Source organism: Macadamia integrifolia, unplaced genomic scaffold (assembly GCF_013358625.1).
Source record: "Macadamia integrifolia cultivar HAES 741 unplaced genomic scaffold, SCU_Mint_v3 scaffold869, whole genome shotgun sequence".
NCBI lineage: Eukaryota > Viridiplantae > Streptophyta > Magnoliopsida > Proteales > Proteaceae > Macadamia > Macadamia integrifolia.
In genome coordinates, this window is record NW_024870564.1 from 310,502 (window position 1) to 337,744 (window position 27,243).

The following is a 27,243-nucleotide window of genomic DNA, read 5'->3' on the forward strand; positions in this document are numbered from 1 at the left end:
AAACACCCATCAAACATCATTGGCCCCTGTCATCTTCCATAAGCAACTCCAACACCTATGGTTTATCTTCATCATTCGCTTCCAAAAATAGATTGCATAGTTCTTAATTGTTCACGAAGAATTGTTTGAAAAACATTTCTTGATGAAATCTATAGTTGGGATCGCATCGATTGCATCGGAAAGTCTATCCATGAGATCATCGTTAGACTCAGTGGTGATTAGATGACCAATGTGAGAAGTTATTGCCTTTAAAGGGCTTGATATCTTATTAGCCCCTCTTTGCCACTGCCACTGCCACTGCCACTGCCACTGCCACTGCAACTGGGACAAGCTGATTTAGGCTGACCTCGAACAAGAGTAGAATGTTTTAGATGAACTGAAGGTATACTTTCTTCAGTTTGAAATTCTCCATCACTAGCAACATAAAGGTTTTCCAGTCCATCAAGATTGACTTTGTAATCATTCTGCCAATCAAATGCAGACTCTGATGGATGTGATGAATCATAGCCCCTAGCTATCTCATTAGTCAACCATATATCTACTTGAATATGTATTGGAAGAATTGCATGTTCTTTCCAATATCTTTGCTCTTTCTTTTGCAAAAGAGCATTAAGAAGACTATATCAGTAGAAGGTATTAAAAAAAAGTGGAAAGTACCTTAAATTCATTCCAAACATGCTGAGGTACATCAAAGCGCATCTCTATTGAATTCCAACCCATCAGTAGCTCTTATGCAGTCTTTAAAGTATAGGAAATATCTTTCAACATTATCTGATATGTGACTAGGAATGTTGGTATTCGGCGGGGGGAGCAATTGTAGACTACACCCAATGTGACATTAAAGTACTTGCTAATAGTCTGACCAGAATGACCCAGAAGGTGTTAAACCACACGATTCTTGACATTATGGGCGAGTGTGTGTAAGAATATTACTATTTGTTCCTTTACCCTCAGTAATTTGCTATCATGCAGGAGGTCGCTCTCTCACCACATGGCATAGTGAAAAAATGCCCTCCTACTCATTTTAATATGATCTCGGCATGTGTCAGAAACACCAATTATCCGTTCCGTCTCAACACTACCACATAGGAACTCATTACGGTAAGGCTCTTTATTGAGATGCAACTTCCTATATTGCTTCGCTCCTATAACAATGCAGCGGTCACTAAGATAATGATTTTTTTGTGCTTCTGGTATGCTGCATCATTCTCACTGTTGGATGTCAATTTTGGCGATATTCTACATTTTATGTTAAAAAAAAAAAAAACACTTATCAGTATACCCCGTAAATAATTAACTCATAAAACAGATCGGGTTTGCTTGTGATTTTTGTTGGTGAGATCTCAATAGGTGATCTCACAAAAAAATCACTTTAGGATGTGTTTGATTGCACGATTCTTTGGAAAGTAATTCGAAAGAATTATGATTCTGGACTTTTATGGGTGTTTGATTGTTAATGAGTAATTTTTAAAGGAGTCAAGCGATTCTTCTGACAAGGTTTTTTTACACATAAAGTGATTTTTTTTGTGAGATCACCTATTGAGGAGATCTCATAAAAGAATCAGTCGATTCTTATTCTAAGGTAATAATCACGCCCTAGAATCTCTCTCAACTTAGGACCTCAACGCCCTAGAAAGAAACTCTCCCATAGTTTATGTCTCGTTCCTACTTCTCTCTTAATGAAGGACGGTGCTTCTCTCAAAGGTTTGCACTCTCTCACCCTCTCTCAACTCTTCTTCCTCCTCTTCTACTCTTTCTAACCTGAAACAAATCTCAAAGGAAAAAAAAAACTAGAATAAGAATCGGTTAACAGCAAGCAGATTAGAAAGAGGGAGAGAGAGTGCTGACCTTCGAGAGAAGCGCCATCCTTTGTTTGGAGAGAAGCCGGGAGAGATTCTAGGGCATGATTCTTACATTTTATATGAGGATAAGAATCGACTGATTCTTTTGTGAGATCTTAATAGGTGATCTCACAAAAAAAATCACTTTGTGTAAAAAACCTTGTTAGAAGAATCATTTGACTTTTTTACAAATTGCACTCATTAGTAATCAAACACCTATAAAAATCCAGAATCATGATTCTTTCGAATTACTTTTCTAAGAATCGTGCAATCAAACACCACCTAAAGTGATTTTTTTGTGAGGTCACCTATTGAGATCTCACCAACAAAAATCATAAGCAAACCCAATCTGTTTTATAAGTTAATTATTTACGTGGGTATACTGATAAATGTTTTTTTTTTTTTTTTTTAAACATAAAATGTAGAATCTTGCCAAATTTGGCATCAAACCGTGAGAATGATGCAGCATACCAGAAGCACAAAAAACTCATCTTAGTGGCTGCTGTTTCTGTTATTGGAGCGAAGCCATATAAGAAGTTGTATCTCAATAAAGAGCCTTACCGTAATGTGGTCCTATGTGGTAGTGTTGAGATGAAGCGAATAATTGGTGTTTCTGACATATGCCGAGATCAGATTAGAATGAGTTAAGACATTTTTTTCACTATGCCATATGGTGAGAGAAAGGGATCTCCGGCAGGATAGCAAATTATTGAGGGTAGAGGAACAAATAGTAATATTCTTACACACTCACCCATAATGTCAAGAATCTTGTGGTTCAACACTTTCTGGGTCATTCTGGTCAGACTATTAATAAGCACTTTAATGTCACATTGGGTGCAGCCATGCAATTGTATACACAATTGCTCCCCCCGCTGAGTACCAACATTCCTAGTCGCATATCAGATAATATTAGAAGATATTTCCTATACTTTAAGGACTGCATAGGAGCAATTGATGGGTTGAAATTCAATAGAGATGCGCTTTGATGCACCTCAGCATGTTTGGAATGAATTTAAGATACTTTCTACTTTTTTTTTTAATACCGTCAACCTGACCATCCATTTGTAATCATTTTTCTTACTCTATTGATATAATCTTCTTAATCTCTTTTGTAGAAAAAGAGCAAAGATATTAGAAGAATATGCAATTCTTCCAATACATATTCAAGTAGGTATATGGTTGACCAATGAGATAGCTAGGGGTTATGATTCATCACATCCATCAGAGTCTGCATCTGATTGGCAGAATGATTACAAAGTCAATTTTGATGGACTGGAAAAGCTTTATGTTGCTGGTGATGGAGAATTTCAAACTGAAGAAAGTGTACCTTCAGTTCGTCCAAAACGTTCTACTCTTGTTCGAGGTCAGCCTAAATCATCTTGTCCTAGTGGTAGTGGCAGTGGCAAAGAGAAGAGAAGAGAAAGAAGGGAGGGGCTGATAAGATATCAAACCCTTTAAAGGCAATAACTTCTCACATTGGTCATCTAGTCACCACTGAGTCTAACGATGACCTCATTGATAGACTTTCCGATGCAATCGATGCGATCCCAACTATAGATTTCATCAAGAAATGTTTTTCAAAGAATTCTTCGTGAACAATCAAGAACTATGCAATCTGTTTTTGGAAGCGCATGATGAAGATAAACCATAGGTGTTGGAGTTGCTTATGGAAGATGACAGGGGCTAATGATGTTTGATGGGTGTTTTGTGATAGAATATTTGGATGTTTGGCTAATGTTTAACTATGAACTGATGAACTTTGAAAGCTGAACTTTTTTTTTTTTATTACGTAGTAATTGTTGTGATTTGTGGAGAACAATGCACATTTTCTCTTGTTGGACTGTGAACGGGAAATGGTTACTTGGATGGTTTATTTTATGAATGGATTAGATTGCTAATTAAATTAATTATCATTTCAATTACGTATTTATTGATTAAATACTACACATGTTGACATGATGATTGACAGTAGGTTCATATGGATATATCATGCTCTTTTTTTTTTTATTCGCTACAGATAGTTATGGAACTAAATGGTTACACTAGCTTTTATGTAGTGTTTATGTACTATTTTATGAAATAAATGAAAGCATACTATCTAATGATCAATTTGTTTTTTAGATGAAACATATTGCTAGATGTGATTTTTGTGGTGCTAAATGCATTACTTTTACATTGAATACTGTTTGTCATTTGTGTAGAAAATTCTACAAATGTCGTACCCACACATTTTTTTATTTGGGTGGACCACTACAACATGTGTGAATGCAGAGTTAAACAGTGCAAAGTTCGAAGATGCACCAATGGACCAAATAAAGAACGAGACTTTTGGTGTTGCCCTTATTCCACTTCTGTATGATTGTCATACAGACTAATTTTGTAGACCAATTACATTTTTTTAGACATTCACATTTAAATGTCTAATGTTTGAATGGTACCAATTGATTTTTAGTTAAAAATCAAGGATGTGGAAAGTTTCAGTTGATTGAGGATGAAGATTCTCCTTCATCAAACCATTTAGGAGGGACCACGGCCGTGAGCCAACCTACAATGACACCTCCTACATCCATATATTGTTTACAGGGATATCTAAGAGGGAGCATTGAAGCATCTGAAGAACAAAGTAGGATAATTAAGTGGACATTGGAAGACGTACTTGATGCAGTAAAAAATCTTCGCATTCATAAATGAAATTGTCTAGAAAGGGAGTATATTAGAAATTTAGAAGACATAGTTTAAGGCATTAAGCTGGGTTTTTAATTAAGTATTATGGATTTTTTGTACTTTAAGCTACATATGTATGTGTAAAGACCAAGTATTATGGACTTTTTCTTTTAATCCCATAGTTATTAAAAAGACGGAGTTGGATAATTAAGCTTTATGGTATTTTCCTTTTCATTTAATAATAAAAAAATATAAGGATTTTTTCCTCCATGTGTTCGCAAAATTAATTAATAATATAATACTATAAAAAGTGTTAGAAACTTGTGTATGAACATAAAAATAACATTGGATAGTTGTGTGCAAAAATTGGAAAATAATTACATTTTAAGCGCAACCAAATAGTTATTCATAGTGATTCTGGGTGTTTCCCAAAGATAGAATCATGATAACCAAATAGTTTTTCTGAGAGAATCACCATACAAAATCCGTAGTAACCAAACAATTATTTTTTCAAGAATACAATTATAGGGAGCCATATTCTATTTAGTTACATTTTTAAAAGATACTCTTTATAAAATCAAGCAATCAAACGCCCATTTATGTGTAAAATACCTTGTCAGAAGAATCACTTGATTTTTTTAAAAATTACATTCATTAGCAATCAAACACTCATTAAAGTCTAGAATCACGATTCTTTCGAATTACTTTCTTAAGAATCGTGCGATCAAACACGCCCTTAGGACTTCTGAATGAGGCATGTTGATGCTGCTTAGTGAATCTCTGCCCAAACTCTAATGGAAGTGACAAAAAATTTAAAAGAAAATATAGGCCAATGAGTTGTGTGCCAAATCACAACATGAAAAATATGGGTGAGTCCATATGATAAGATACAACACACCTGTCTCACTAGTCAAAGTTCAGCATCAAACAAGTAAATGAAGTGTCTCAAAGGTGAGTCCATAGTGACAAAATTATGAGCATGCCTCTAATGTTTAATGGCATTCTTGTAATGTTATGAAACTATGCATTTACTTTTTAACCACTTCCAATTTTCAATTACATTTTTGAGCTGAAGTTTGACCAGTGACATGGGTGTGATGTACCCAATCGTAGAGATCCACTCACTGCCCATTTTGGCAGGAATTTGTGATGTTGGGCTTAGTGACACCAATAATGACTTCTATTAGATTTTCCCCTTATTTGTTTTAGGGTCTAGTTTTTGTGTGCAGTTGTTTATGTACACGGTTAGTGCTTTGGCCCTTCGTCCCATTAGGGGGTGGAAATGGTAGTACACTCCCTCTACCCCCCATCAAACAACTAAAGCGACAGCCATGTATGAACTTGCTTGTGCACACAACTTTTTGCCTTTCTGTATTAGTCAAGTGAACTTAGTATTGAACACTCTGATCACAAAACATTACATAAGAGCTGCATTTATAGACTTAGTCCGGACGTAACACACTTACAAGTCCATAACGGACTTCACATCCTTACAACTTTGAAAGCATACACACAATAATGCATGTCTTCAAACATTACAATCCTAGAGTAATAACCAATTATAAAAGCAAGCACAAATAATATATTACTTTAATCAGTGTCTGGAGTATTGTTGTTGTCCAACTGGCTGTCTTAGAGAAAGTCATGTTCAACTAGAAAATCATGATGCGTGGTGATAAGTGATGTCCAGCAGCATTGCTTTGCAATGCTCGTCCGAGAATTCCAACCCCTTTAATCTTGGTTACAACTCCTCTCAACAATCACTGAGGATTATATCACCATCATTTTCCATCGCGAACTAGACCATCTCCACCCATCCTTCATTGACCCCCATCACCGATAACCATTACCTCGCTTTCTCCCTGACTTCTCACATAATCACTTATTATGACATCTATACTACCCGGGCCACTCATCCAGATGAATGGATCAATTTTCAAATGACAATGTTGAGACCAATAATGTGGACCCATCCACTGTACCAACATGCGTGCTCAGTCTTTCTACTGTATGGAACTAGAATCACATGCTTTAAGACCTTGACATCACTTACCTTATCACCATGCATCATGCTTTTCTGGTTGAACATGACTTTCTTCAAGACAACCAGTTGGACAACGACAGTACTCCCAGACACTGATTAAAATAATGTATTATTTGTGTTTGTTTTTATTGTTGATTATTATTCTGAGATTGTAATGGTTTGAACTCCGTGCATTATTGTGAGTGTGTATGCTTTCGGAGTTGTAAGGATGTTAAGTCTGTCATGGACTTGTAAGTGTGTTAAGTCAGAGCTAATACAGCCCTTATGTAATGTTTTGGGATCAGAGTGTTCAATATTAAGTTAACTTGACTAATGTTATATTTGCAAGTATAAATACCTTACCCAGGTTCGGCCTTCAGACTGTTTCCTTCTTCTTTCTCCCTAAACCTAGTCTCCTGTCACTTCCAAGTTGAAGTTTTTTATAAAAACCATAATATGTCAACCAACAGCTAACCATTTTTATTTTCCTATAGTCAGAGCTGATAAATTTAGGGGTAGGAAAGATGGTGTGGGAAGCATATGACAATGTTCTGAATCTATAAACCAGCACCTATTGAATGAGTGTAGGAACTATGATAGAGATTGAGAAGAGGGAGAAGGAGCTAGAGCACGATAGGAATAGCGTAGCCCATTCGTGCTCTAGCCCCTTCCTTATATAGCATTAAATTAAGTCATCAACTCTTAGTAAGAATCCTACTATGAGTCTAAGTCTAATTACAATAAAGAGATATAACTAGAAGGGAAAATAACAACTAAACGACTAATCTTGCTGCAACTCAAACACTAACCCATGGTACACCATACACCATAATACCATAATAGCCACAATTCACTTGAACACTCTCCCTCAAGATGGAGTATGTAGTTCCCATACGGCCATACCTAGCTTAGAACTAACACTGAGAAACACATGCTTGAATAATACTTTAGTGAACACATTGCCAAGTTGATCATCTGAGTTGACAAACATAGTAGAAATTAGCTTTTGCAAAATGGCATTTCTCAAAAGAAAAAAAGGGGAGGGGGGGAGGCAATGTTTAAGAACTCGTTCCGTTTTGGTGGTTGAAAAACCACCGAAATACTGAAATGTAACTGAAATTTCGTCGAAACAGTGTACTTTTTCCCATGTATTTCGCTTGGCCATTTTGGGGGTAATAGCTGAAGTGGCTGAAATTAGCGAAGTGAGCGAAATGAAATGACCGAGATGGTCAAAATTGTGACAAAATAATGCACTTTTTAGGCCGAAATGAGCAAATTTTGAAACGAAATGATCAAAATGACCGAGATGACCGAATTTATGTACTTTTGTGTTTTGTATGCCATTTTGTTTCGGCAAAAAAAAAAAAAACCTAAATATCGGAGATTTCGATGAGTTTTCGAACCATGGGGGGAGGCAGAGATGAAGAGAAGAGATATGGGAGTCAAAAAATGAGAGTAAGAGGAAAGAGGCACAACCCACCAAGTCAAGAGAATCTAAGCCAAATGGGTCAGCTATATGAATCCTTTGCCTTTAATAGGCTCAATCCGAGGTCATACTTAGGACGAGACCGATATTATGCATGTCATTCCTCACCACTTCGCATATGGTCATTTTAAGCTTGCCCCTATCTCTTTTAGCTCATTCAATCTGACTCAGGTCACTCATCCTTACTTGGGCATCCTTAGGTCTCCTTTGAAGATGGCCATACCACCTTAGACAACTTTTGCGGAGTTGTCATTTATCGGGGTAACTCCCAAAAGATCCCTAATGTGCTCATTCTTCACTTTATCCTTCTTAGTTTTGCCGCACATCTATCTTAACATCCTCATCTCCACTACACATAGCTTCCTCTATGTAATGTCTTAACTGCACAATATTCCACCCCATACATCATAGTTATACGTACAATAGTCCTATAGAATTTTCCTTTAAGCTTTATACCGATATGCAGGTCACACAACACTCAGAATGCATCTCTCCACTCCACTCCACTCCATCCATCCCACTTTAATTGTCTGTGAAACATCATTCTCTGTCACCTTTATTTATGGTTGATCTATGATATATAAAATAGTCACTTTGTGAGATCTCTCTCCTCAGTTGTCACCATTTCATTATCCATTATAGTGTGGCTAAATTTACACATCATATACTCTTATCTTTGATCTACTAATCTTAAAACCTCTTGTTTCCAAGGTTGATCTCCATAGCTCCAACTTAGTATTGATCCGTGCTTTAGTTTCATCCACTAAAACAATGTCGTCGACAAAGAGTATAAACCAGGGGACTTCATTTAGAATGTTCCTGGTTAACTTATCCATGATAAGCGTAAACAAATAGGAGCTTAAGGTTGGTCCTTGTTGTAAACCAATTGTAATTTAGAATTCCTTGTGTAATTTAGAATTCCTTGCCTTGCTATTTGAGGAGCTCAAATGGAATGGGAAGAAAATCTAGATTATTTCCCCTAGTAACCCTGATTTGGCTATTTGAGGAATATATTTGCCCTATTTCGTAAGGTCTTGAGAGCACCTTGTTCACACCAGTGAGGATTTAAAAACCTTATTTATTTATGGTCTATCCACTTGTAAGAAGAAGAGCAAAAAATTAAATAGAATAAATTGGAGATTCTGCTTTTGAAGTAGTAGTTTTATTTTTTTCTTATTTCTCATATGTACTTGATTCTTAATTCACACCAATGTTGGTTTATATCCTTGATTCTTAACTCTTAATTCTTATATGTACTCATTATGTATGTTAAATTTGAATAAATATTTGATTGTAATATTATGTTGGTACTTGAGATTCTTGAGAAATGGTTAGGAAAAAGCACATGTTTTGAGAACATATATAACAACTTGGTGTGAACCGTTCTAAATGCAATTATTGTGAATTTGATTTCTCTAGTAGTGTTACTCGAGTGAAGGCTCATTTGGCATGCTTGACTAGCTATGATGTTCAAATTTGTACTAAAGTCCCTAACCATGTTAAAGTTGAAGCTAATGTGGCAATGAATTTAAGTGCATTTAAAAAGAAAAGGACGAATGAGACCCTAGAAAGTGGAATTGGTTCCACAAATTCCCTTGGTAGGACCATTCATAAAACCACAATGGTAGAGTTGGCTGCTAAGAAAGATAAGAAGTCATTAGAAAATATGATAATAGAGTTTTGTTATTCTTAGTTACTCTACTTTTTGTACCCATTTGATTCTTGAAGCTAAGGTAGAGATCATGGAATATGTGAGCAACATAAAGTCAACATGGTGTGGCACAGGATGCATAATGATGTCTGATTCTTAGACTAACCTAAAGAAGAGGTCTTGGGTCAATGTGCTCCTGGTGGGGTTATGTTCCTGAAGTGCATTGAATGTGGTTCAAATAGTATTAGTGCTGGATATTCTTTTAGAGAAATATTTGATGGTATTGAAATGCTTAGAGCCTTGGACCACAACATATTGTGCAATTTGTTTCAGATAACGGTGCTAACTATAATGTTGTGGTGATATATTGATTAGAAAATGGTATCACATGTATAGGACAAATTATGTTGCACATGTGATTAATTTGCTTTTAAAGGATACCCAGAAGCATGTTATATGAGTAAGGGAAATTATTGATGATGGTAAACATGTAGTGGATTGTACGCACAAGCACACAATTGTTATAGCCTTAATGATGGAATTCTCGAATGATACAAAAATTTAAGCAGCCTTGCAAGATAAGGTTTGCTACTAATTTTTAATGCTTTAATCTCTTATTGCAGTTGAGAATGAGTTAAAGCTATTGGTTGCATCATTTGAGTGGAGAGGCTTCTATTGCAACAAGGTTGAAATAACATTAAAAACTGTGAGGATAATTCAATCTGATATATTTTGGGATGGGGCAAAGAAGGTTATCGCTTGTATGGATCCACTCATTAGGATTCTTTGCCTTGTTGATTCAGATGGTTTCACTGCATATTACTTGTATGAAGCAACTGTTAGGGCAAAAGAAAAATTAAGGAAATTAAAAGAGAGTGATGGAGTAAAGTTCATCACCATATTAGATTTGTTTGATATGAGGGTGAAAAAAAATATTATTCATCCTGTTTATGTGCTTACTCTAGCTTTAAATTATAATGCTTTGTTTGATGGTGGACTTTTTATTGAGACAAGTATAGTGGTGCAAGCTCAATAATTTATTGTGGCAACAATGGTTCCTCCAGAAGATAGTGATCAATTCACTGCAAAAATGGTTGAGTATCAAATGAGGAGCCCAAATTTGTTCAATATCTTAGGAAAGTCTATGATGAAAACTAATCATCCTAGTAAGTTTGTTAGTTAATTAAGGTAATACTTCTATTTGTAAACCATCATTATATTTATTTATTTGTGCTGATTTGTAGGGTTTTGGTGGGAATATATAGGTGGTTATCTTCTTGTGGTTCAAAAGATTGCTTGCAAAATCTTGAGCCAACCTTGTAGCTCCTTTCCTTGCGAGAGAAACTGAAGTGCTTGGGACACAACACAACTAAAGCAAAGGGACAGATTAGCTCCAGAAATGTTAGAATATTTGGTTTGCATTAGAATGAATTCTTTGATGAAGGAGAAGTATAAAAGCCGACATGATACAAAATTTATTGACTTAGAAAAATTTGGTGACTTGCCTGATGTAGACACTGAGTTGGAGATAGAGATACTTGAAGAGACATGTTGAACCTGCTCATGATCAACCTAACTCTATATTATGATTTTTTTTTTTTTTTTTTAAATTTTTTTATGAAATTGGATGATGTAATTTGGATCGTGTATTAATCTTATCTACATTTGTTTTAAAGTTGGATTGAAATATCCAAATTACATCATCTAAAATGTATCATCTAAATTACATCATCCAATTTCATTAAAAACAAATGTATCTAAATATATGGTTAGATTGATCATGAACATGTTCAATATATGTCTCTTCAAGTATCTCTATCTCCGACTCAATGTCTACATCAGGCAAGTCAGCAAATTTTTCTCAATCAATTGATTTTGTATCCTGAATTGCTTGGCTTTCATACTTCATCAATGGATTCATTCTAATGTATAACAAATCTTCTAACATTTCTGGAGCTAATCTGTTCCTCTTCTTTGTTTGTGCTACATCCTAAGCACTTCCGTTTCTCTCGCAAGGAGAGGAGCTACAAGGTTAGCTTAAGATTTTGCAAGCAATCTTTTGAACCATAAGAAGGTAACCACCCATATATTCCCACCTAATCCACAAATCAACACAAGTAAACAAACATAAGGATGGTTTACAAATAGAAATATTAACTAACAAACTTACTTGGATGATTAGTTTTTAGCATAGACTTTCCTGTGATATTGAACAAACTTTGGCTCCTAATTCAATACTCAACCATTTCTGTAGTGAATTGAACACAAATTCATGATCTTCTAGAGGAACCATGGTTGTCACAATAAATTATTGAGCTTGCACCACTGTACTTGTCTCAATAAAAAGTTTATCAAACATATTATTAGGCTTTAAAGCTACAACAAGCACATGAACAGGATGATTAATGTTCTTTTCCACCCTTGTATCAAACAAATCCAATATAGTAAAGTACTTTACTCCATCACTCTCCTTAAATTTCCTTAATTTTTCTTTTGCCCTAACAGTAACTTCATACAAGTAACATGTAGTGGATCCATTTGAATCAACAAAGTAATGATCCTATTGAGTGGATCTGTAAAGCGATAACCTCCTTTGCCCCATCCCAAAATATATAAAATTAAATTATCCTCAATTTTTAATGCTATTTCAAGCCTATTGCAGCGGAAGCCTCTCCACTCAGATGATGCAACCAATAGCCTTAACTCATTCTCAACTGCAATAAAAGATTGAATCATTAAAAAGTTATTTGCAAACCTTGTCTTGCGAAGGTGCTTAATCTCTTTATCATTCGTGAATTCCCTCATTAAAGGCTATAATAGTTGTGTGCCTGTGCGTATAATCCACTACATGTTTACCATCATCAATAATTTTCCTCACCCATCTAACATGCTTATGGATGTCATTTAAAAGCAAATTAATCCCATATGTAGCACAATTTGTCCTATACATGTGAGATCATTTTTTAATCAACATATCACCACAACAATTATAGTTAGCACCATTATCTGAAACAAATTACACAAAATGTTGTGGTCTAAGCATTTCAATAACATCAGATATTTCTCTAAAAAGATATCTAACAGTAATACTATTTGAACCACATTCAATGCGCTTCAGAAATACAACCTCACCAGGACAATAAGCTATCATATTGACCAAAGACTTCTTTAGGTCAGTCCAAGAATTAGACCTTATTATGCAACCTGTGCCACTCTATGTTGACTTTATGTTGCTCAAATATTCCATGATCTCTACTTTAGCTTCTAGAATCAAACGGGTACGAAGAGTAGAGTAACTAAGAACAACAAAACCCTGATAATACGCCAATGTACCTTTCATCATCTCAAGAAAAGATTCTATATGAATAACGTTGAAGGAAATGTTATTCTTAACAAAAAAAAAAAAAATTCTCCTATCATATTTTCTAATGACTTTTTGTCTTTTCTTAGCAGCCAACTCTATCATTATGATTTGATGAATGCCCATACCAAGGGAATTTGTGGAACCAATTCCACTTTATAGGGTCTCATTCATCCTTTTCCTTTTTAGATGCACTCAAATTCATTTCTACACTGGCTTCAACTTAATGCAGTTGCACGATGGACTTAGGAAAAAAAACATCTTTGATTTGATTTTCCTTTGTTTTAGAAACAATTTCCTTTGAAATTAGTTAGCTTATAATTTTAGAATAGTTTCCTTTTCAGTAGTTGCCATTAATTGTTTGATTTTTCCTTTATATTGGATATGTAAACGATGGAGAAGTTTAGTTTTTGAATTTTAAAGAATAGAAATTTGATTAAGAGTTTTGGTATGAGAACCATGGCTGCCGATTCCCCCCTTCTTCCTCTAAAATTTTTCCAATTTCTTCTCTTCTTTCTCGTTTCATTCTCTTCTTCCTTTCATTATTTTGGTTTCCTTCCCCTCTCCTCTCCTCTTCTTTCCCTGTTCCGTATTCCCTGTTACTGGTTACAAGGCACCATCTCTACTGGGCGGTGATACCTAGCACAGAACAAGAGCTTGTTGCATCCTTGTTCTGTACCGGTTGACCCTGAAATTCTTGTCGAAGGCTCCTACCTTGAAGGCGATTCAGACCCTAAAGGATCACTTCCAAAGTCCTCCTCTGCGGTGGGTTACAAGACTGGTTTCAGGTCTGAACCCCAAGCTGCGGCCAGGTCCTATTTCAGGTTCCTCCTGCAGCCTTCCAACCTGCAGATTCTAAGGTTAGTTTTGTGGGTTTGTTAGAGCACCTCCTTGGGAATCCTCGCTTGAAGTTTCAGAGCAAACCGAGACTTCTGAGGAACTTCTATCGATTTGAAGCTGTCCAACCTTTCCGCCCCTGTTTTGGATCCTAGGAAGAAGATAACACAATAGTGAGTTGCCCCTTTTCTGTCTTTTAATTCTGATTTACCATTATGCCCTTTTTGGTCTCTAATTCTTTCATATCCCTTGTTTCTATTTCATTTCCTATTGTAGCCCCTTCAAATCACTATTAATTCCTTTTACGTCCCCTCTTCCAAATAGCCCAATAATAATCTGTTTATTTACATAACTGCCACTGGTTTGTTTAAATTGAATTATTTGTTGATTGTGGGCCCATAAGTGATCCGATTCCGACTGTTGGAACCTGGATCCGCATCACAACTTGAACATGGTCAGGGACTTTAGTACAAATTTGAACATCATGGCTAGTCAAGCGAGCCAAATGAGCCTTCACTTGAGTAACACTGCTGGAGAAATCAAGTTCACAATAATTACATTTAAAACGGTTCACACCAAGTTGTTGTACATGTTCCCAAAACTTGTCATTTTTCCTAACCATTTCCCAAGAATCTCAAGTACCTATGTAGTATTACAATCAAAATATTTATTCAGATTTAACATACATGATGAGTACATATGAGAATTGAAAATCAAGACTATAAACCAACACTTGTGTGAATTAAGTACATGTGAGAATTAAAGCTATAAACCAACACATGATGAGTATATATGAGAATTAAGAATAAGAACCTGCTACTTCAAAAGCAGAATCTCCAATTTATTCAATTTAAATTTTTTTCTTTTCTTCTTACAAGTGGATAGGCCAGATTCCAGAAAAGGTTCTCGACTCCACATTGGTGTGAACAAGGTGCTCTCAAGACCTTGCGAAATAGGGTAAATACATTCTTTAAATAGCCAAATCAGTTACTAGGGAAATAATCTGGATTTTCTTCCCATTCCATTGAGGTTACTTCCTTGCTACCCAAAAAGTCTCCAATGACTGATTATGGAATAGTTGGATTGTCAATAAAAACTCTAAAATGGCAACACAAGGGGATCTATTATTGAGGATTCGCAGATGGTTTGTAGACACTGCTTGGGATCCTACATGGTCAATAGAATTTACAGGGACAAGGGTCTCCTCAACCTTAGAACACATCTCATCCACCATTTCCTTTATGTGCTTTGTGGGTTGATTGGGAAGCTTTTGCCTTTCTAACTAATTTTGGGTGATGGAATTCAATTTTCTTGTTCACTTTGTTGTAAGTTTTGATAGTTGATTATTGATTATTTGTAATATGATAATGACACAGGGATTAAACTAGAAAAAAAATGAAAGCATTGGTTCAGTGATTCAACCCCACCTTGTCCCCCCCCCCTCCCTCCCTTTTATTAATTTTTCTCTTTTCCTTTTCACCTCCTTGGTGTTATGCTTGAGAATTATTTGATGCAACTAGGGTGCCAGTTTGCAACAAAATATGAAACCAGGATTCAATGATGCCATCCTAGCATACTTGTATAATATTCTGATGATGTAAGTTGGAACCGGCCACCCCTCTGGGCCCTATTTTCAGAGATTTGGGATGGCAGAGATCGGTGGGGAAGAGCCAAAGAAGGGACTAATCTTCTCTTATACAACATACCCCACACCCAGACTTTCCATCATCTAAAGGGAAAAGCAGAGAAGAATCTGAAAAAATATTGATCTATTCAAGCTTTGAATACATGAATCAGAATGATCTGTAAAAGCCGAAATCTATTGAATAAAGGTGATCTCCAGGCCAAACAATATTTACATATTACTCTTCATGTACAAAGTAACAATCTATCTAACCAGATAAAAAAATCAAGTGGAAAGAAAAGGGAAAAAAATAAAAAACCTCTCTCTTCAATGAAGGAAACCGTGGTGAGGTGGACTCCGGTGTATATCCGCTGGCCGTTGGGAGAGAAGAGAGGAAGTGAGAGACAAAATTGATTTTGAAACTTTGGGGAATGGGTGAACCGATAAACGGTGTTTAAAATGGAAAAAATACAGTACGACATTTTAAACACGTTTAAAACATGAATAAACTAACAAAGGTTTGGATAGCCTTCAAAGGCACAAAACAAGTCTATACCATGGATTCTTGATAGTGGTTTCTTAGTAATATGACAGGAGACAATTCAGGTTTGTGAATCTCAACTAATGTGATGGAGGAACAACGAGGTTTGGAAACAATGACTGCCAAGATTGTGGGGAAAGGAACAATGAGTTTGGACAATGGTAGGGTGAAGACCATTGACGTTATATATGTGGAAGTACACGCATATGGCGCTTTGTATGATGTGCAGTTTATGGATTCCGTTAGTCAAGCCAGTATTCATATCGTAGTTTTTTGATTCCATAGGATGCAAAAAATTCCAATCCTTGAGTCCTTGCTTCGCCTGTGCTTTTGAACAAGATCCAATGGCCTAAATTTGAGCCACTTGACTCATTACATTTTTCCTGGTCACATCTCCATGTTGTGATGTTTGGTGTGTCACGAAATCCCTGTAAAATGACATATTTGCTCCCTAAAACTTCTATGAGGCATATATTTTCCATTTCAACTCCAAGTGAGGTGTGGTTCTTTGCTATGGACTCACAAGAACGTGTAGAATAGAGTGGGAGTGATTGTTAGAGTTGTGAAGTACTCTAAAGCCATGAAATTCAATTCCTTCATTGCTTTGATGATTGGGAAGATTGGAGAAGCATCAACTTGACTTGGGAGCATTGCTTGGACCTCCATGGAGATGAAGACATAGTGGAAGGTGTGGAGAGGTGTGTTTCATCCAAGTGATTAATTCGCTTTGATAATTTCCCAAATTCCTCTTCTTTTTTTGAACTTGGTTGAGTTTAATGTCTTGATAAACCTAGTTGAGCATTGTAAGGGTGGGGGAATTTGTATTTTCATATTAAATTCATCATTGTGGGCTGTTGGGTTGGTGCCCATTGATTTGGGTTGTAACCCCCGATTCATGATAAGCTCTGAGAAAGTCGTTTGAGGTGGTGTGGCCATGTTCAACGGAGGCTTGGGGATGCAATAGGAAGGAGGAGTGATCTAATTCAGATGGAAATGGCTAAAAGATCTAGGGCAGACCTAAAATGACTGTAGGAGAGATAGTGTGGAAAGACATGCATGGTTTAGATTTTATCTCAAGTATGACCTCTAATATGTCTGATAGGAGGCAAGAATACGTGTAGCCAACCCCATTTAGTTGGGATAAGGCTGAGTTGTTGTTGTTGTAGAAACCGTTGCATTTCGTTTTTCCTGGATATACCATAATTGGGAGAAGCTTGTTCATTTCTAACACTGCAGCAGCCCTTTAGGACATCCTTCGAGGCTACCTTGCTTTTTTTCTCTCACCCTTGACATATTCAGCACAGATCTGAAGCAGACAAGCACTTGGGAGAGAATGGCCTCTGCTTATTAGGTGACCAATGATAATAACTTTTGGAGATGCTGTAAACAATAAAAAATGAATTATTTAAGGAAACCGTCTACCTAAAAACCAATTCGAGAATACATTCCCCCATAGAACAAGTTTTATTGGGATCTAGCAGAGAATTTTTCCAGAGTTTCAAGAATCCATATCCGCAAAATTTCTTCTCAGCTATGTAGATAAGAATTCTTATTTTGGACAGCTGCTCCAGAATCTACCCCTGAATCAGTAAGGCCTTGTCTAAATTGATCTACCTGGTTGATGGGGCTTTGCATATTGATCCTAATGCCCATGTAAAGGATATGTTAAGTGAGGAGGGAGATTTCGATGTAGATGCTCTGGCCTTTATTGACTCTGAGCCGGTTTGTACTGCAATTATAAGCAGTAGCATCAGGCTCTCTGATAGGGCTGACTAGCTAGTTTGGATTCCTGCTAGTGATGGCTTCTTCACCATCAAATCGGCATGGAACATGGTGCGATCTCCTCAGCCAAAAATTACTTATAATTAGTGGACGTGGAATCGTTTTCTCCCTTCAAAAATTGGGTTTTTTTTTTTATGGCAAATCATCAATGGTAAGATCCCTACCAATGACGCTTTGATGGAAATTGGAGTGCCTCTTGTGTCTTGATGCCTTTGTTACAGGGAGCCATGGAGGGAGTCTGCCACCCATCTGCTTATTAAAAGAGGAACAACCTCTTGGAAATTTTTTGGGTGTTTGTTGGATATGGAAATTGTTTCAACTCATGAGGCTTCAAGCAATTTATTTTTTTGGCTTTCCAAAGCTGGGAATAATAGCATTTGCGAATACATTACAGGACTGGTTTCCTCCTTGATTGTTTGGGAATTGTGGAAGGAACGGAATAGCGTAAGGCATGGGGAAGGCTCCCATATAGCAAGGTCCATTATTGTAAAGGTAAATTTTTGGCTTCAAGAAATCCCCTACCTTTCGAAGTTTACAAAGACTCCCTCCATGCGAGATGGCCTCATCTTGCAAGTTCTTCTTATTAGACAAAAGGCTCCTATTCCTATTTTTTGATGTCCTTCGTTCAATGATGTTAAGCTTATGTTGATGGTGCAAGTAAAGGCAATCCTGGGATCAGTGGAGGTGGAGGCATAATTAGGAATAGGGAGGGGCAGGTTTTGGCAGCCTTTTCTAATTTTTATGGGGCTTGCTCCAATTCTGTGGCTGATGAAATGAGAGCTCTTGGGGATGGCCTCCATTTGTGTGCAGACATGGGATTCATGGACTTTTATATTAATTCTGACTCCTCATTATTTGTGACTTCTATCTCAGAGATCATGTCAGTTGTGGAGTTGGTACTGGTTTCAGGAGGCGATTTCTCTTCGTGACTCTCTCGAAGCTCACTTCTCATTTGCACACTGAGAGAGTAATTGTGCAGCTATTTTTTGGGTAATTTAGCAGCTTGTGAAACCCTTGGATAATACCACATTTTATCTGGATGGGATGCTTCCGAATGATCTTAGTTGTATCATTTGGGAAGACAAAGCTGGCTTACCAGTTCTTCGTTGTATTTTTTATTTTGTTTGGGGTTAATTAGGTATGGTGAGAGTGAGAGGTTTGTCTCTGCAGGGTTGGGGTAAGGTGGGTTATGTCTCCCCTTGTATTCTCTCTTTTATGCATATTTCAATAAAATTCTAGTGGCTTTCCCGGGTCCCAGATAATATTCGGGTTTAAAAAAATTCTAAAAAATCTCTGGATTAACACTTCAATAATCAAAACAAGGGTTATTATGCTATTAGCTGGATTGAAGAGCTCGTGGAAAGGGACTGAGAATGGGTTTTCAGAGTGCTTATTCTTCGTAAGCCTTAAATCTCTTAATAAATCTAACCCTGAAACAATTTTCTGCACCCAATTATTTCCTTGCTTGTTTCAATTCAGCAACCTTGATTTTTTATGCTCTTTAAAGTGAATGGCTCTTTTGGTGGTAAAAGATACCCAAAATAGAATTTTGATAAAACTAAAACATTCTTCCAAAGGAACGAGAACTGAAATCTTGTTTCTTCATCTCATCAGATAATATTGGATTTAGAACATAAACGCTATTATAGCTGCTTTTGTGCTGATTTCTGAATCTTCTATTGCCCTTCTTCTAATTTATTCATCAGTCATGATTCTGCAGCTTCTGGAGCTTTACGCTGTGAAATCAACAATGGTGGATGCTGGAAAAAAAACACAAGATGGGAAAACTTACTCTGCCTGCATAGTAAGTGGTGGCAAACTTTCCCTCCCTACACAAATAATTTTCCGTTTTCCACAGACTATCTGGTTTGTGACTTACGTACATTTCCAAAAAGTCGTGCAGGAAGACCATTCGAAGGGTTGCAAGTGTCCACCAGGATTCAAAGGTAGAGTCAATTCATGTGGAAGTACTGTATTTTACTTTTTACGTTATGATGGTTACCATTTGGCCTGTTCTGAGATACAACCCCTGGTTTATGGTTTGATACCTATCATCTTAGATGTTGGAATGCACAACCTAATTAGGTCTTGTCATCAACTCTCATTGCCATATGATAGGTATAGAACTATGACATGTGACATTTGGGATTTGCACCTCCAAGGTATCATCAAACACGAAGTAGCCAGCTGATAGGGGACTATGAGATGGGCCATTTGGAATTTGCAGCTCAATGGTATCATTAAACACCTAAGTACCCTTTTAATATTAGGAAACACTTGAGCACCAATTCAGAGGAAGGGGTCTGTAACCGTCTTTTCTTAATTTTTATTGTTTTTATAGTTCTGGGGAAACTAATATTTCTGCCTAGGTGGATCAAGGACCTTGAAGTGAACTGAAAATCATCGAGTTTAGTTTCTTTCTTCTCCTCTTTCAAAGAGGGTACTGGAGAACTTTTTCGTAAGTGATGAAAAAGGACAAATTTAAGTATTATGGTAGTTAAAAAAAATCTAGTGCTGCTCTGTATCATATGAAGTAATATAGTTTTGTCTTGAAAACAGAAATAATTATTCGTACGACTTTATTCATATACGATGGATAATACCTCACTAGGGCCTTCAAAGGTGTGCTTGTCGAATCAATTTTCAATGTCCTGTAGTTGACATGGTCCAATTTTTTCTTTTTCTAATTGGAGACATCATCCAAAGTTGTGTGTCTATTTTGGAGTTAAAACAAGCACTCCTAGCTCTGAAGTTTGAGTTTTTGGGTTATGATCTATCTTATAGTTTCTCCTTGGTTCTAAATGGCTTTGAATTATATTAGACATGTACACGGTGTGCTTTATTGACCAGTGACCGTTTCTGAACCTTTTGCTGTGCTTCAGATGTTGATGAGAGTGCCAAGAAAAGCTTGCCTGCCAATGTCTTGAGTGCAAATGCAAGCACACCTGGGGTGGTTATGAGTGCAGCTGCAGTGGCAATGCATTGTATATGCGAGAGCATGATACATGTATAAGTGACTACCTCAAAGATTTACTTTTTTTTCTTTTTTCTCAGACCAGAGTATCCTAAAAAGAATTCCATTGAACACTGAAATTGGTGATTAATTTGTACTGTGACCTTATGAAATTGGTTTGAAGTGGCTTCTGTACTGAAAGTCTGCAATTATTTGACCTGAGTTCTATTTTATTCAGTTTTAGTGGTTGATTATATTCCTGTCTTTTTCATTTAAAGAGGGGTGTTTTTGCTTCTCTTTCCCATTCCGCACAGTTGATTTATCCTTCGATTCAGGTAAAGAGGGTATGACATCAAGCAGCTGGAATGTTTTCTGAGTCATCTTCCTCGGTTTGCCTGCTGTGTACAAGTACAGAATCTGGGTATGCTGTTCGTCTGGTGTTTCTTTGATATAGAAATCCCCCCCCCCCTCTCTCTTCCCTGTCCCCTGTTTTTACTCCATCTTGCTTTCTCTGTATCTAATTTCCGGCTCGCTTCAAGTATTGTCTTATCACGTGTTTGATGTTTTTGCAGAGATACATGGATTCAGAGATTCGGGCCATCATGGCTCAATACATGCCATTGGACAATAAGGGGGAGGCTCCTAGTTTCACATGATGTCTCAGCACTGTTACTGTTCTGTTTGCTGATGTGCCCCTCTTTTGCGCAAGATTTTGTAGCTTGCTTGTGCTCTTTGTTTACATGCGTATGGTGCAGTGATCACAAATTTATCCTTGGAGTCTCTACTGGTCAGCTATCAGCTAACTGCTTGTCTTTTTGTATTATTTATTAACAGGGAGGGCCCACCCACCATGCATGGGGGAGCCTTTGTGGTTCGAAACTTGATAAATGACTTATCCTCACTCTTTACATTTTGTATTGTTTGCTCATTAATTTGTTCAACGAAGGCCTAGGAAGGATAGAGTAAGGAATGATTATATTAGAGTTGATTTATGAGTTGTCTCGATACATGATAAGCTCTGAGAAAGTCATTTGATGTGGCATGGTCAAGTTCAACGAAGATCTTGGGATGTACCAGGACAGATGAGTGATTTGATTCAAATTGAAGAATCTAAAAGAGCTAAGGGCAGACTTAAAATGGCCCTAGGTGAAATTGTGGGGAAAGACGTGCATAGTTTGTTTTCACTCAGGTATGACCTTGAATAGAATTATTTGGAGGCTAATGATCTATGTAGTCAACGCTATTTAGGTGGGATATTGCTAAGTTGTTGTGTTCTTTTCATTTTACTATTATTTTTAATATCTTGTTTTTTCTTGGATCTATGTAATAATCCTATATAGTAGGAATAAAGTATTTTTTTATTTCTTTTTCTTTTCTTTTTTGGTTATTCTTAGATATTATTCCTTTTTTATTCCCAATAAACCAAGTGGAAACACAATTTTTCAGGTGTATATTTTCTTTCTCAATGGTAAATGAGTATTTTTAATCCTTTGGTCCTTTTGGGCTACCCCTCCCCGATTTTGAGCATTGCAATTTATAATATTGGGTTTAAGACAATATTCAATTTTTTTTGTTTAATTTGTTTATGTTCCACAAGAAGAAAGTCCTGTGTGCTAGCTGATCGTAGATCAAAGAAGCAACGGCTGAGCTAGCACTCACTTTACTAAGACGTGTTAGTATGTGCATCTTCTTCTTGGTTATTAAGTGTGTATTTTTCTTGTGTACCTAGAAACAATTTCCCAAAAAAAATAAAATTTTAAGGGTCAGGCCTAAGCCGCTTAACTAGCTTTCATAACGTCTTGTGTCCATCATAACTTCACCAAGGACATCCCTCTCTTCCACCCAAGCTATACCTAAAACATAAAAAAGGCACAGCTTTTTTATTTGTTCATCTTTTTCTGACACAACTTGAGGAATGACTGGATGGGCTTATTGTTTATTCCAACAAAATACTTCCTTCTCTTTTATCTTCTCTTTTATGTCCAATTATGTGGTGACGGAAACCATAGGCTCTACTATTTAGATTGAAGCAAGCTAAGGAGTTAGGATGGCAGGGGGAGGTGATTTGGAGCGACACTAATGATTTAGAACCTTTTTGGGACCCTAGTACCAAATGGTGGCCTTTAAGCATTCTACCTATGGCTTTTGACATAGAGTTTAATTCAAACATTTTTTTGTTTAAGCTCAGGCCTACCAACGAATTGGTATTTTTGTCAAGAACTTAGCCAAACTCTCTTTATCTACTAAATCTGTAATTAATAGTAATCCCCAGAACATACACTTATCTAATATATTTTGAATAGAATTCTTTTTTGGTAATGATGGGTAGATTAGAGTTTTCAAGACTTCACTTGTTAAGTTTTTGCCCAAAACATTTAGGGAAATTGATTAAACAAAAAAGGGGTAAACTTATTAGGGATGGATGGTGGGCATCTCCCCTGACAGGGACGTGAATTGCTTTTGAGTTTTCTTGTTACACATCCAGTTAAGGCTACCCACTTCGGTGGATTTTATACCTAATTTTTAGTTGGGAAAAGGTTGAGCTGTTAAAACTTTAGGGTAACATCACCCAATCGTTCTTGGATTTTTATTTTTTATTTTAATTTGAAATTAAATTCAAGAAAATTATCTAAGTACATCAATGTCGAAATTAGTGATATCAATGTTAGATTGTTTGTTCATGGCCATGAAAGTGATATATCCGATGAGAAGGATCACTTCGTTTGTAGGCCTGAGCCAGAAAGATGTAAAAGATAATAAATTACAAACATCCAAAAAGAGAGAAAAGCTCCAAGGCCACGATGTAGTACTTCTTTCAAAAAATAAGTGTTCTAAGTCCTCTGACTTGCTCCAAACTTCTCTTCGGCTCCATCATCTCTTCTAGTGTTCCAAGTTCTAGGATTTGAAAAGGTTGATATTCAACACCGTGAAAAAGTACTTCCAAACCCCAGCAAGGGCAACCAAAATTCAGCTCTCAGTAATAGAAATGACCCAATGGGCTAATTTGCATTGCCCAAACGACACTACTCTCTTAAGAGGGAAGAAAAAAAAAAGCACAGCCAGGGCTCTCCTAAGATAAAATATTTTTAAAACACGGCTTTCCTCAAATTGGTGGAAATTTCTATGGAATCTTCACATTCATCCCAAATTCAAAATATTGTTTTGGCGAACCTTGTTGAATGGTATTCCTGTAAAAGAGAAGTCGGGCAAATGGCTTCCTATTGATAAAACATGTCTGTTGTGTGACAGCTAGTGAATCTATATCTCACCTATTCTTTTTTTCACTTTGTTGACGGAATCTGGGCTATTGGCCCTCTCGGTTTCAGACCTAACTGCCTCAATATGAATTGCTTTACTGATGTGGTCAAGTACCTCTTCCTTCATGCTAACCTTTCCAAATCTGAATGTATTTGGTGCTTTTGCATAATAACTATAACAATTTATTTTATTTGGACGCACAGAAATCACATTCTTGCAAAAAAAGTTGATCCTAATCTAAAATCTTTCCTGCAAGACATTAATCATTAGATTCATGATTTGAAATTAAAATAAAAAATAAAAATGGTTTGTATTGGTATTACTAACATTTTGGGAACAAAATCAGGTTGGGCTTTTGATATCTTTTTTCAAGGTAAATTCCAGATTCTCAAAGTAAGGACTTCTACATCCACAACTCTAGTGGAGACACATGCTTTTTGCATCCTTCAAGGTCTTTTGGAAAATATTTTCTAAATTCAGCTCTATTTCCTCATGCGTATCAAAGCAAAGATTCTAATCAAACTATGATATACTTACGGGATTCGGCTAATAGTGCTAGGATTGGGACTTTATTTTCTTCCGATGATCTAGATGTACTGGCGAACCATGTCACTTAATATATTTTACATTTTCTTAAAAAAAAAAGGAAAAAAAAAAATCCTACCATGGTCTTTACCGAGGTATTCATCATTCCCTCGAACTGTTTGTTCTTTACTCAACCTCCTGCCTTAGTCATTCTACATATATTTAGGGAGCTATTCATTCCTGCCTGGAACTGTTTCTTTTTATCGTGAATTCCCTTCTAGGATGGGTGGATTGTGCTCTCAGTGTCAAATTCATGCAGACATTACACTGTAAGAGACTGCAGGCAGTAAAATTCATAAAAAAGGGACCTGTTCTATGTTATGATCGAATTGGATGATCATACATCATCCAATAAACGATATGATATCAACATTTCACCATAGCTTGATGTCAAATGTAGCAGAGAAGACGGCTACAACCATTCAACCATGCATAGTTTAGACACAAACATGATATTGGGACCAAGATTGAATGATTCATGATTCTACTCACGCACAGCAGAGAAGCAAGTATTAGAACCAACATCTGTGAGACCTAATTGTTTTCTACCTAAAGGCCAACAAATCATTGAAAGTTAAACATGAAAAGTAAATAGCAATGACTCCTCAAGGCCAGAATGCATACGATGCACTGGCATGGAAAGCTTCCTCATAACACAATTACAAGGAAGCTGGATGTGAACAGCCTTATGGCACCAGTTCATGACCACAGAAATGAACCGCCATGGTCGTTGCAAACTATAATATAGAAAGACTGACAGAGAGATCATGGTCAAACATTTCACGTAAGAAAGATTATACATGTATTAATAACATTGAAGCCTCTCAAACAAAAACCTGCTCTGATATCCTTTCTTCAATCAATTACCAAGCAGACAACAGTCTACATATCGTTCAATATCCATCAGAAACGGAAGAATACACTTGTCAGTGAACACAAGGCCAAGGGCTTCTAACCTCCAAGCATTTCACATGTGTTACACGTGCCACAAGATTTCCAGCATGATGACATAGTAGACTAGAAAACTTAAGCATGATTAACACCTCCACATGCTCACTTGATGCTTGCATTGGGAATGGAAGATGTGCATGGACCTGCCGATGTCATAAATGGTATTCCCTTGAAAGTAGCCACACCCTTGTCGTCTGTGTGGAAATGCTGCATGCACCATTAACCACCATCATCATATGCACAGAAAAAATAATCTGAACCCACATAAGAAAGGGAAGCAAAAGGGTATCTGATAATGGAAGGCTACCAATTCATCCCTCAAGCACTCAATGGGTGAAAGCATCTACCTATCTGGTCCATCCAAATAATAAAATAAAAATGGAAAGAATGCCAACCCAAAATTCCCAAACATCCATGTGATCAATCTGTTCTGAACCTCACTAACTAGAAATATGTTGGGATGGCCTAAAAAAGAGGTATCTTAGTTTGAATGATAGAAGAGAAACTGGCCTGGATCAGGCTTGGGTTCACAAAAGCTTAACCTGAAATCACCCCACAACCACTCGGAGAATAGAAAAAGGGGGGGGGGGGGGGGGATTGCATGTTGGGTTCACAGTGAATATTTCCAATTTGAATTGAACTGATTATTGAAAGATTATGCTAGCATAAATCATAGAGAATCAAGGTTTCGACAGGCTGGCAGTTCAGGTATGAATTATCATGTTAGTTAAGATTTTCCTATTATGACCGGCCATGAAGTTTCTTGGTGTTAATGGCAACCCCTTTTCTATTAGGTCCCGTTTGTTTGAAGGACAAAAATGGGTGGGAAACTTGTGAGAGTGAGCCACATGTTGTGGGTTGGTTTGACAAGGAAAGGGGAGGAAGGAAATAATGGAATATGTGATTCTTAGTGAGGTGGGTATCTATGAGAAAGAGAAAATAGAGGTGGGGTGGGATTCATGGGAAAGAGAGGAAATAGGAGAGTAGACACAAAACAACTTTTCCATGAAGTCCTTGTTAGGACTTTGGAAGTGAGTGGGGTGGGAAAAGTTAAGTGCCACATCAGAAGACAACAATTATTATATTAAATGACATTGTCTAGTAAGTTTTCCACCCCACTTATCCAACACTCATATTTGTGGTAGTTTGTGGGAAACAAGTACAAGTTTCCCACCCCTTTACTTTTTCCACTTTCCTCAGTCAAACAAACAGGGCCTTAGGGGAAGAGGATAGGAAAGAAGTGGCAGAATTCGATTCCAACACCTGGGTACAACCAGCCAAGGCCCTTACCAGCTGTGTTGCGGCCACCAACCCATCTCATTGACACACCAGGGGCTGTGTCAATTGGACAACCCTTGTCATTTGGTCTCCAAAATTAATGCCATAATCTTACAATAAACCAGTAGAGCTTCCAACCCTCCTCTGACTTCGAGGATGTGAAATACAGGGTAAACAAAAGCCAAATTTGCAAAGATTCTCAATATGTGAAATATTTATATACCAGCGTAATCTTCTCCAATTGTTTCTTTTTGGGATTTAGAACATCCTCTGGCTTTCCGTCATACCTGCACAAAACATTCACGACTGTTAAAGTAAAATAATTCTATAATCTGTAGAAGGCAGCTTATAATGTTTGTTAGAACACAGGAACAACTCTGGTCAGGCTCAAGCTGAACCCAAATGACA

The 27,243-nt window shown here is 36.9% G+C and overlaps 2 protein-coding genes and 1 non-coding gene across 14 annotated transcripts in view; 2 read left to right on the forward strand and 1 right to left on the reverse strand.

The window, feature by feature from the left end:
* Positions 1 to 22,134, forward strand: part of LOC122070272 — a 29,597-nt gene extending 7,463 nt beyond the window's left edge. For 2 of the 12 annotated variants that reach the window (XR_006137722.1, XM_042634395.1), the window contains 5 exons: positions 19,531 to 19,614; positions 19,706 to 19,756; positions 20,693 to 20,817; positions 21,099 to 21,184; positions 21,336 to 22,134. Coding sequence is in view for 5 of the 12 variants with exons in the window: in XM_042634395.1 (XP_042490329.1) it covers positions 19,531 to 19,614; positions 19,706 to 19,756; positions 20,693 to 20,817; positions 21,099 to 21,113 (275 nt within the window). In the remaining 7 variants the exon portion in view is untranslated. Of the gene's footprint in view, positions 1 to 14,822; positions 18,303 to 18,373; positions 18,801 to 19,516; positions 19,615 to 19,705; positions 19,757 to 20,692; positions 20,818 to 21,077; positions 21,185 to 21,335 lie in introns of those variants that run through there. The other 10 variants (XM_042634396.1, XR_006137724.1, XR_006137720.1 and 7 more) reach the window with 10 other exon arrangements.
* A 1,032-nt stretch (positions 22,135 to 23,166) lies between these two features.
* Positions 23,167 to 23,288, forward strand: LOC122070275. Its single transcript, XR_006137726.1, has one exon. It is a non-coding gene; the product is annotated as a U6atac minor spliceosomal RNA (small nuclear RNA).
* Positions 23,289 to 25,374: 2,086 nt separating this feature from the next.
* The window catches only part of LOC122070271 (aminoacyl tRNA synthase complex-interacting multifunctional protein 1), a 45,151-nt gene continuing 43,282 nt past the window's right edge, over positions 25,375 to 27,243 (reverse strand). The window contains exons 11-12 of the mRNA XM_042634393.1: positions 27,059 to 27,122; positions 25,375 to 25,764 (exon numbers count right to left, since the gene is read on the reverse strand). Of these exons, the coding sequence (XP_042490327.1) occupies positions 25,660 to 25,764; positions 27,059 to 27,122 (169 nt within the window). The 3' untranslated portion in view covers positions 25,375 to 25,659. The remainder of the gene's footprint in view (positions 25,765 to 27,058; positions 27,123 to 27,243) is intronic.